Source organism: Archocentrus centrarchus, unplaced genomic scaffold (genome assembly GCF_007364275.1).
Source record: "Archocentrus centrarchus isolate MPI-CPG fArcCen1 unplaced genomic scaffold, fArcCen1 scaffold_38_ctg1, whole genome shotgun sequence".
In the NCBI taxonomy this organism is placed as follows: Eukaryota; Metazoa; Chordata; class Actinopteri; order Cichliformes; family Cichlidae; genus Archocentrus; species Archocentrus centrarchus.
This window is the reverse complement of record NW_022060265.1, coordinates 2590560-2602614: the sequence shown is the minus strand read 5'-3', so window position 1 is coordinate 2602614 and position 12055 is coordinate 2590560. Positions and strand designations below refer to the sequence as shown.

At 41.9% G+C, this 12055-nt stretch overlaps 1 protein-coding gene across 2 annotated transcripts in view; it reads right to left on the bottom strand.

Moving 5' to 3' along the window:
• LOC115776833 (potassium voltage-gated channel subfamily H member 1-like) overlaps positions 1-12055 on the bottom strand; it is a 138476-nt gene that overhangs the window by 80665 nt on the left and 45756 nt on the right. For both annotated transcript variants that reach the window (XM_030724615.1, XM_030724616.1), the window contains exon 4: positions 10651-10779. In XM_030724615.1, the coding sequence (XP_030580475.1) occupies positions 10651-10779 (129 nt within the window). The remainder of the gene's footprint in view (positions 1-10650; positions 10780-12055) is intronic.

Below are 12055 nucleotides of genomic sequence, written 5' to 3'. Positions count from 1 at the left end.
AATCTTTGGCCGATCAGCCTCAAAATTTAATAACTTGTTTACTGACCGGGCCTGAACCCACAATTAGGGAATCAAGTTTCTAGGTGCAATAGCGCCCCCTACAGAAGCAAACAAATGTTTGTATGGAGGTCCACAATTTTAGTTTCACTGAAATGCATGAAAATTTGTGTCAACATTCTTGACGTCATCCTCATCAAAAAAGCCAATCACACCCATGCTCTATTTTCTAACACGTTGCCATGGCGGAGCCCGAAATGCCCCATTTTATTCTAATGGGAAAAAGCGAAAAATCCCCCATACTAAAGTTTTTGCTTACTTTGCCCGAAATACATGAAATTTGGTACACAGATTGCTGATGTCAGCCTGATAAAAAAAGTCAATCACACCTATGTCATATTTTGGACGCTGTTCCCATGACGATGCCAAAACTGCCCCATTTTATCCCTATGGGAAAAAATGTGAAATTTCTGCGATGGAAAAATGACCCTTGCTTTCTCAAAAATGCATACAAATGCCTGAAATTTGGTACACGCATTGTCCACATCTCCCTGAACATAAAACCTACAGGTGAAAATACTGTAATGTGTAAGGCGTTGCCATGGCGATGCCCAGAATATGGCATCTTTTTCTTTGAGAAAGTCAATACATCCATTGCAGTTTTTCATATGTGACTGCAAAAAAATCCCGGCTAAAACTGGCACGGCTGGAAAAGCTGGGTTCAAATCGGCACCAGCACCTGGGCGGCGGCCGGCGAGGGCCTATTATCGCCGCTTGCGGCTTTAATTAGGCCCGAGCCTCACGAAGTGATTGGCGAGGAGCCTATTGTATTCGCTCGCGCGAAAAACGAAAAAAGGTCAAAGTCGAGCGCGAAGCGCTCGACTTTGACAACGGACCCTCAAACAAGGTAGGTCAGGTCGAACGCTTCTCGAAAACGTATATATGGGGGTGAATGGAGCAGCCCATAATTGAAATCGTTAGCGTCATGAGCTAGCTTGCGCGATGAAATTGGGTCAATGACGAGCGCAACGCGCTCGTCATTGACCATGGACCTCACGACAACGTGGGTCGTGTCGAGACGTTTCCGAAAACGTATATATGAAGGTGACTGGAATGGCGCATTATTGGAATCGTTGGCGTTCTCCATTATTATTATTAGGCCCGAGCCTCACGAAGTGATCGGCGAGGAGCCTATTGTATTCGCTTGCGCGAAAAACGAAAAAGGGTCAAAGTCGAGCGCGAAGCGCTCGACTTTGACAACGGACCCTCAAACAAGGTAGGTCAGGTCGAACGCTTGGACCTCACGACAACGTGGGTCGTGTCGAGACGTTTCCGAAAATGTATATATGAAGGTGACTGGAATGGCGCATTATTGGAATCGTTGGCGTTCTCCATTATTATTATTATTATTATTTTTCTTTTCCGCAAATGATCGCAAATTTGACCCCCTGAACATTTACGAAAACGCACCAATTTTTGCACAAAATTCTGGACCGGTGAAAAATTTTGTTTTTTAATATCGCCATTAAAAAACTCAAAAAACCAGTGCAACTGCGCCCCCTGTCAAAATCAAAATACATTGCGCCTATGGGAGGCCTTGCCATGTAAAGTTAGCCCAAGAGTCATGAAATTCGGATCAAACGGAGATCTTGTGAAACCCAACAAAAAAATATATTACACCAACTCCGGACAACAAACAGGAAGTCGGCCATCTTGAATTGAAGTTTGTGAAGCGCAGAGTCAGCATTTTTGCACACCTCGTACTTGAATTAACTTGTCCTAGGGCATTAAACCGACTGGCACCAAAATCGCTCAGGAACATCTTCACAAGTTGGGCATCAAAAGATGTGCGAGGTTTTATAGAATATTCAACGGTGTTGGCATGGCAACCGCGTGAATTTGGTCTTCGTTTTTGTCTCTCGCCGCAATTTTGTTTGTGCATTCGTTCGCACAATCTTTGGCCGATCAGCCTCAAAATTTAATAACTTGTTTACTGACCCGGCCTGCACCCACAATTAGGGAATCAAGTTTCTAGGTGCAACAGCGCCCCCTACAGAAGCAAACAAAAGTTTGTATGGAGGTCCACAATTTTAGTTTCACTGAAATGCATGAAAATTTGTGTCAACATTCTTGACGTCATCCTCATCAAAAAAGCCAATCACACCCATGCTCTATTTTGTAACACGTTGCCATGGCGGAGCCCGAAATGCCCCATTTTATTCTAATGGGAAAAAGCCAAAAATCCCCCATATTAAAGTTTCTGCTTACTTTGCCCGAAATACATGAAATTTGGTACACAGACTGCTGATGTCAGCCTGATCAAAAAAGTCAATCACACCTATGTCATATTTTGGACGCTGTTCCCATGACGATGCCAAAACTGCCCCATTTTATCCCTATGGGAAAAAATGTGAAATTTCTGCGATGGAAAAATGACCCTTGCTTTCTCAAAAATGCATACAAATGCCTGAAATTTGGTACACGCATTGTCCACATCTCCCTGAACATAAAACCTACAGGTGAAAATACTGTAATGTGTAAGGCGTTGCCATGGCGATGCCCAGAATATGGCATCTTTTTCGTTGAGTTAGACAATTCATGCATTTCAAAATTTCACACGTAGCAGCCAGAAAAACCGCTAAAACTGGCACGGCCGGAAAAGCACGGTTCAAGTCGGCACCGGCGCTTGGGCGGCGGCCGGCGAGGGCCTATTATCGCCGCTTGCGGCTTTAATTATTATTATTTTTCTTTTCCGCAAATGATCGCAAATTTGACCCCCTGAACATTTATGAAAACGCACCAATTTTTGCACAAAATTCAGGACCGGTGAAAAATTTCGTTTTTTAATATCGCCATTAAAAAACTCAAAAAACCAGTGCAACTGCGCCCCCTGTCAAAATCAAAATACATTGCGCCTATGGGAGGCCTTGCCATGTAAAGTTAGCCCAAGAGTCATGAAATTCGGATCAAACGGAGATCTTGTGAAACCCAACAAAAAAATATATTACACCAACTCCGGACAACAAACAGGAAGTCGGCCATCTTGAATTGAAGTTTGTGAAGCGCAGAGTCAGCATTTTTGCACACCTCGTACTTGAATTAACTTGTCCTAGGGCATTAAACCGACTGGCACCAAAATCGCTCAGGAACATCTTCACAAGTTGGGCATCAAAAGATGTGCGAGGTTTTATAGAATATTCAACGGTGTTGGCATGGCAACCGCGTGAATTTGGTCTTCGTTTTTGTCTCTCGCCGCAATTTTGTTTGTGCATTCGTTCGCACAATCTTTGGCCGATCAGCCTCAAAATTTAATAACTTGTTTACTGACCCGGCTTGATCCCACTATTAGGGAATCAAGTTTCTAGGTGCAATAGCGCCCCCTACAGAAGCAAACAAAAGTTTGTATGGAGGTCCAGAATTTTAGTTTCACTGAAATGCATGAAAATTTGTGTCAACATTCTTGACGTCATCCTGATCAAAAAAGCTAATCACACCCATGCTCTATTTTCTAACACGTTGCCATGGCGGAGCCCGAAATGCCCCATTTTATTCTAATGGGAAAAAGCGAAAAATCCCCCATACTAAAGTTTCTGCTTACTTTGCCCGAAATACACGAAATTTGGTACACAGATTGTTGATGTCAGCCTGATCAAAAAAGTCAATCACACCTATGTCATATTTTGGACGCTGTTCCCATGACGATGCCAAAACTGCCCCATTTTATCCCTATGGGAAAAAATGTGAAATTTCTGCGATGGAAAAATGACCCTTGCTTTCTCAAAAATGCATACAAATGCCTGAAATTTGGTACACGTATTCTCCACATCTCCCTGAACATAAAACCTACAGGTGAAAATACTGTAATGTGTAAGGCGTTGCCATGGCGATGCCCAGAATATGGCATCTTTTTCTTTGAAAAAGTCAATACATCCATTGCAGTTTTTCATATGTGACAGCAAAAAAACCCCGGCTAAAATAGGCACGGCTGGAAAAGCTGGGTTCAAATCGGCACCAGCACCTGGGCGGCGGCCGGCGAGGGCCTATTATCGCCGCTTGCGGCTTTAATTATTATTATTATTTTTCTTTTCCGCAAATGATCGCAAATTTGACCCCCTGAACATTTACGAAAACGCACCAATTTTTGCACAAAATTCAGGACCAGTGAAAAATTTTGTTTTTTAATATCGCCATTAAAAAACTCAAAAAACCAGTGCAACTGCGCCCCCTGTCAAAATCAAAATACATTGCGCCTATGGGAGGCCTTGCCATGTAAAGTTAGCCCAAGAGTCATGAAATTCGGATCAAACGGAGATCTTGTGAAACCCAACAAAAAAATATATTACACCAACTCCGGACAACAAACAGGAAGTCGGCCATCTTGAATTGAAGTTTGTGAAGCGCAGAGTCAGCATTTTTGCACACCTCGTACTTGAATTAACTTGTCCTAGGGCATTAAACCGACTGGCACCAAAATCACTCAGGAACATCTTCACAAGTTGGGCATCAAAAGTTGTGCGAGGTTTTATAGAATATTCAACGGTGTTGGCATGGCAACCGCATGAATTTGGTCTTCGTTTTTGTCTCTCGCCGCAATTTTGTTTGTGCATTCGTTCGCACAATCTTTGGCCGATCAGCCTCAAAATTTAATAACTTGTTTACTGACCGGGCCTGAACCCACAATTAGGGAATCAAGTTTCTAGTTGCAATAGCGCCCCCTACAGAAGCAAACAAATGTTTGTATGGAGGTCCACAATTTTAGTTTCACTGAAATGCATGAAAATTTGTGTCAACATTCTTGACGTCATCCTCATCAAAAAAGCCAATCACACCCATGCTCTATTTTCTAACACGTTGCCATGGCGGAGCCCGAAATGCCCCATTTTATTCTAATGGGAAAAAGCGAAAAATCCCCCATACTAAAGTTTTTGCTTACTTTGCCCGAAATACATGAAATTTGGTACACAGATTGCTGATGTCAGCCTGATCAAAAAAGTCAATCACACCTATGTCATATTTTGGACGCTGTTCCCATGACGATGCCAAAACTGCCCCATTTTATCCCTATGGGAAAAAATGTGAAATTTCTGCGATGGAAAAATGACCCTTGCTTTCTCAAAAATGCATACAAATGCCTGAAATTTGGTACACGCATTGTCCACATCTCCCTGAACATAAAACCTACAGGTGAAAATACTGTAATGTGTAAGGCGTTGCCATGGCGATGCCCAGAATATGGCATCTTTTTCTTTGAGAAAGTCAATACATCCATTGCAGTTTTTCATATGTGACTGCAAAAAAATCCCGGCTAAAACTGGCACGGCTGGAAAAGCTGGGTTCAAATCGGCACCAGCACCTGGGCGGCGGCCGGCGAGGGCCTATTATCGCCGCTTGCGGCTTTAATTAGGCCCGAGCCTCACGAAGTGATTGGCGAGGAGCCTATTGTATTCGCTCGCGCGAAAAACGAAAAAAAGGTCAAAGTCGAGCGCGAAGCGCTCGACTTTGACAACGGACCCTCAAACAAGGTAGGTCAGGTCGAACGCTTCTCGAAAACGTATATATGGGGGTGAATGGAGCAGCCCATAATTGAAATCGTTAGCGTCATGAGCTAGCTTGCGCGATGAAATTGGGTCAATGACGAGCGCAACGCGCTCGTCATTGACCATGGACCTCACGACAACGTGGGTCGTGTCGAGACGTTTCCGAAAACGTATATATGAAGGTGACTGGAATGGCGCATTATTGGAATCGTTGGCGTTCTCCATTATTATTATTAGGCCCGAGCCTCACGAAGTGATCGGCGAGGAGCCTATTGTATTCGCTCGCGCGAAAAACGAAAAAAGGTCAAAGTCGCGCGCGAAGCGCTCGACTTTGACAACGGACCCTCAAACAAGGTAGGTCAGGTCGAACGCTTGGACCTCACGACAACGTGGGTCGTGTCGAGACGTTTCCGAAAATGTATATATGAAGGTGACTGGAATGGCGCATTATTGGAATCGTTGGCGTTCTCCATTATTATTATTATTATTATTTTTCTTTTCCGCAAATGATCGCAAATTTGACCCCCTGAACATTTACGAAAACGCACCAATTTTTGCACAAAATTCTGGACCGGTGAAAAATTTTGTTTTTTAATATCGCCATTAAAAAACTCAAAAAACCAGTGCAACTGCGCCCCCTGTCAAAATCAAAATACATTGCGCCTATGGGAGGCCTTGCCATGTAAAGTTAGCCCAAGAGTCATGAAATTCGGATCAAACGGAGATCTTGTGAAACCCAACAAAAAAATATATTACACCAACTCCGGACAACAAACAGGAAGTCGGCCATCTTGAATTGAAGTTTGTGAAGCGCAGAGTCAGCATTTTTGCACACCTCGTACTTGAATTAACTTGTCCTAGGGCATTAAACCGACTGGCACCAAAATCGCTCAGGAACATCTTCACAAGTTGGGCATCAAAAGATGTGCGAGGTTTTATAGAATATTCAACGGTGTTGGCATGGCAACCGCGTGAATTTGGTCTTCGTTTTTGTCTCTCGCCGCAATTTTGTTTGTGCATTCGTTCGCACAATCTTTGGCCGATCAGCCTCAAAATTTAATAACTTGTTTACTGACCCGGCCTGAACCCACAATTAGGGAATCAAGTTTCTAGGTGCAACAGCGCCCCCTACAGAAGCAAACAAAAGTTTGTATGGAGGTCCACAATTTTAGTTTCACTGAAATGCATGAAAATTTGTGTCAACATTCTTGACGTCATCCTCATCAAAAAAGCCAATCACACCCATGCTCTATTTTGTAACACGTTGCCATGGCGGAGCCCGAAATGCCCCATTTTATTCTAATGGGAAAAAGCCAAAAATCCCCCATATTAAAGTTTCTGCTTACTTTGCCCGAAATACATGAAATTTGGTACACAGACTGCTGATGTCAGCCTGATCAAAAAAGTCAATCACACCTATGTCATATTTTGGACGCTGTTCCCATGACGATGCCAAAACTGCCCCATTTTATCCCTATGGGAAAAAATGTGAAATTTCTGCGATGGAAAAATGACCCTTGCTTTCTCAAAAATGCATACAAATGCCTGAAATTTGGTACACGCATTGTCCACATCTCCCTGAACATAAAACCTACAGGTGAAAATACTGTAATGTGTAAGGCGTTGCCATGGCGATGCCCAGAATATGGCATCTTTTTCGTTGAGTTAGACAATTCATGCATTTCAAAATTTCACACGTAGCAGCCAGAAAAACCGCTAAAACTGGCACGGCCGGAAAAGCACGGTTCAAGTCGGCACCGGCGCTTGGGCGGCGGCCGGCGAGGGCCTATTATCGCCGCTTGCGGCTTTAATTATTATTATTTTTCTTTTCCGCAAATGATCGCAAATTTGACCCCCTGAACATTTACGAAAACGCACCAATTTTTGCACAAAATTCAGGACCGGTGAAAAATTTCGTTTTTTAATATCGCCATTAAAAAACTCAAAAAACCAGTGCAACTGCGCCCCCTGTCAAAATCAAAATACATTGCTCCTATGGGAGGCCTTGCCATGTAAAGTTAGCCCAAGAGTCATGAAATTCGGATCAAACGGAGATCTTGTGAAACCCAACAAAAAAATATATTACACCAACTCCGGACAACAAACAGGAAGTCGGCCATCTTGAATTGAAGTTTGTGAAGCGCAGAGTCAGCATTTTTGCACACCTCGTACTTGAATTAACTTGTCCTAGGGCATTAAACCGACTGGCACCAAAATCGCTCAGGAACATCTTCACAAGTTGGGCATCAAAAGATGTGCGAGGTTTTATAGAATATTCAACGGTGTTGGCATGGCAACCGCGTGAATTTGGTCTTCGTTTTTGTCTCTCGCCGCAATTTTGTTTGTGCATTCGTTCGCACAATCTTTGGCCGATCAGCCTCAAAATTTAATAACTTGTTTACTGACCCGGCCTGAACCCACAATTAGGGAATCAAGTTTCTACATGCAATAGCGCCCCCTACAGAAGCAAACAAAAGTTTGTATGGAGGTCCACAATTTTAGTTTCACTGAAATGCATGAAAATTTGTGTCAACATTCTTGACGTCATCCTGATCAAAAAAGCCAATCACAACCATGCTCTATTTTCTAACACGTTGCCATGGCGGAGCCCGAAATGCCCCATTTTATTCTAAGGGGCAAAAGCGAAAAATCCCCCATACTAAAGTTTCTGCTTACTTTGCCCGAAATACATGAAATTTGGTACACAGATTGCTGATGTCAGCCTGATCAAAAAAGTCAATCACACCTATGTCATATTTTGGACGCTGTTCCCATGACGATGCCAAAACTGCCCCATTTTATCCCTATGGGAAAAAATGTGAAATTTCTGCGATGGAAAAATGACCCTTGCTTTCTCAAAAATGCATACAAATGCCTGAAATTTGGTACACGCATTGTCCACATCTCCCTGAACATAAAACCTACAGGTGAAAATACTGTAATGTGTAAGGCGTTGCCATGGCGATGCCCAGAATATGGCATCTTTTTCTTTGAGAAAGTCAATACATCCATTGCAGTTTTTCATATGTGACTGCAAAAAAAACCCCGCTAAAATAGGCACGGCTGGAAAAGCTGGGTTCAAATCGGCACCAGCACCTGGGCGGCGGCCGGCGAGGGCCTATTATCGCCGCTTGCGGCTTTAATTATTATTATTATTTCACTTGATTATAGTCTCAATCTTTCCAAAGTAAGTGAAATAATCTGTAAGATTATTACACTAAGACAAAGTTTCTAGCCTTTAGACAAAACACATTTAATAATCTTACACATTCAGCTCTTGCTTAGTATATCACTGTCAAAACAAGATCAAAAATACTTTTTGGCTGAATATAAGATTGTGAGACTTACTTAGATAGTTCGTTTTTGCAGTGAACACAACTAAGTTATTCAATCACATGAAAAGACACTGCAAACCGCAGCATAATAGTACAGTGTGTGGGTTAACTCTGGGATTCCAGCCAAAACATGCATGGGTTTAGGTTAACTTGGGATTCTGAATTGGTCATAGGTGTGAATGTGAGAGTGAATGGTCGTCTGTGTTAACCCTGTGACAGATTTGTGACCTGTCCAGAGTCTACCCCAACTCTCACCCTATTGCCAGCTCCCCCATAACCCTAAACTGGATTAGCAGGAGAAATTGGCTGGCTGACTGGCTAGGTTCCAGTCAGAGGTTGTCAGTTTGTTTACTATCAATTCAGGGCTTGTACAACTTGAATTTAGTACTTTCATTCAAAATATGCTTTGTAACTATATCATTTGGAGTTCTACAAAATTTTCAAGTTTTATACTGGCATTCAAAACAATTTCATGTTGCAAAACACTGAAAACGTCAAGGAACTTCAGTGCCACAGAGCGGGATTAACTTGAGCTTCTACAAGTGGCAACTCCCAGACGTGCGCTATGCATTGAATCTTGGCAATTTCAGGTAGCTCAATTCTAACTGCTTTCCTTGGACTTGAAACTTAATACTGCTCTAAAAGAAAGTTTAGTCCCTCAGAAGAAAAATTTTAATGTGAAATAATACTACAGTTACAGTGCACACTTTGAAACAGGTGAACATTTTTGATGCTGCACAACATTCTCATTCTGTAAAGCCTGAGAATGAAAACACAAAGTTTGTAAATTAGTAACTCACAAACTTCATAACTCTGTTCCATGAATGTCAGTGAAACTTATATTATGTTCTGTTAGAGACCTTTTATGATAGTTTCTTTCTATTTCTGGACCCTCTCCTTTTATTGATTTGTTTTTAAGTGTGGACAAATGTTAAAAAATTAACATTTTTTTGAAGTGAAGAGTGCTGTATTAACTCTTGTGTTTTTTATTTTTCAGATGGAAAAATTATCTAACTGGCTACACTGAATAAAGTCAGTGGCTATATAAAAGGTCTTTTTTAAAAAGATATTTTTGGTCTTTTTACAGCTTTACTGGACCATTCTTGAAGTGGAGAGACAGGAAAGCAGGAGGAGAGATGGGGAAGACACATGGTAAACGGCGACAGGATGGGATTCAAACCTGCGCTGACCGCTCTGCCACACAGAATACATGGTCATCTGCTCACGCCTTGAGCCACCCTGGCGCCCGGAGGTCTTTTTACTATAATGATTCTAGTATATGTATGTTCCCTTACTCCTTCAAATCCTTAGAAATTATATATGTGTAGTAGATGATCTTAAAACAAACATTACACGCACGTTGCTGACATTATCTATGCTGTTGTTTGTAAATAAATTTTGCTAAACATTTGGCACTTTGAGGTAACTGGAATGTATTATTGTGCATTTATGTTAATGACAGTTCAAACTGTGATGCTAAAATTGTAATTAATTACTTATACAATGAATTTGTAGCTTGCAAAGAAGAAGAGCAATATATGTATTATTCATTGTTGGTTGGTGTTTATGAACAGCCATTTTTGCACTCTTACTATATATGGTGACATAATGAGATAAAAGGAATAACATGATAAATTTACATTTCTTTCAGTGTTTTATACAGAGTGAAGTGACCAAGGAAGGCAGGCCTGGCAAAATGTGTTTTGCTAGTAAGCTTAACCCTAAGAATTGCATTGAGTTTTTTTTTTTATAGTGAAGTCCACGCTTTGGAACCAACCTACCTTTTGAAGATTCATCCTCAATTGGTTGCTTGAATGCAGTGATGTCACTGAAGGTGCAGAGAAACAGGACAACTTTGTCCTGTTCATTTCTGATTGGTGCAATCTTCATGAAAAACCAAACTGGCATCCCTGCAGAATACAACAGGAAGGAAATCAGTCCTTCTTGCAAGTAAATCTGTCAAGTCAACAAAAAAATAAATAAATAAATAAAATAGAACTCAACAACTGCAATCTGAGTGTAGGACTGTTTTCACTGATTTATTTCAGTAATTCCATTCAAAAAGTGAAATATGTATATTATATTCATTCATTACACACAGACTGATATATTTCAAATGTTTATTTCTTTTAATTTTGATGATTATAACTGACCACTAATGAAAACCCCAAATTCAGTATCTCAGAAAATTAGAAAATTGTGAAAAGGTTCAATATTGAAGACACCTGGTGCCACACTCTAATCAGCTAATTAACTCAAAACACCTGCAAAGGCCTTTAAATGGTCTCTCAGTCAAGATTTTACTGCTCCACACCTTGTGAAGTCTGCCGAAGGCAGAAAAAAGGAGGCTTTTGCTAGCCTGCTATCAATCTCTTTATCGATTTTTGCATCATTGGAGATGATGCAGCCAAGATAAGTAAACTGCTGCACAGATTGAAATACAGACTGGTTGATGGTGATATGGGGCAGGTGGAAAGGCTGATTTGGTGCAGGCTGATGAAGGACCTCGGTCTTCTTTAGATTAATTTCAAGGCCAAAGAGTTGGGCAGCCTCAGCGAAGCAGGTCACAATGTGCTTCATGGTTGATTCTGTGTGGGCAACAAGGGCAGCATCATCAGCAAACAAGAGTTCTCGAATGACATGTTCCAGCATCTTGGTGTGTGCTTGTAGGTGCTGTAGGTTGAACAAGCTGCTATCAGTGCAGTAGCGAAGGTATATGCCATCCTCTTCACCCTGTGGTTCCAAGGCCTGACCCAGCATCATGCTGAAGAAGATGGAGAACAGTGTAGGTGCGAGAATACAACCCTGTTTAACACCATTCAGGATGGGAAAGGGCTTGGAGAGGTCACCATTGTTCCTCACTTGTCCATTCTGTCCCTTGTGGAGCTGCACGGTCATCCTCAGGGATTTTGGGGGCAGCCTAGATGCACCATGATTTGCCAGAGTCCCTGCCTGCTCACGGTGTCCAAGGCTTTGCTCAAATCCATGAAGGTCACGTACAAGCCCTTGTTCTGTTCACAACACTTTTCCTGTAGCTGCCTAAGGATGAACACCATGTCAATTGTGCCCCTGTTTACTGTGAAGCCACACTGGCTTTCTGGTAGACTTTCTTTGGCAATAGATGAAATCAGTCTATTTAGGAGGATCCTTGCTAGGATTTTACCTGCAATGGAGAGTAAAGTGATC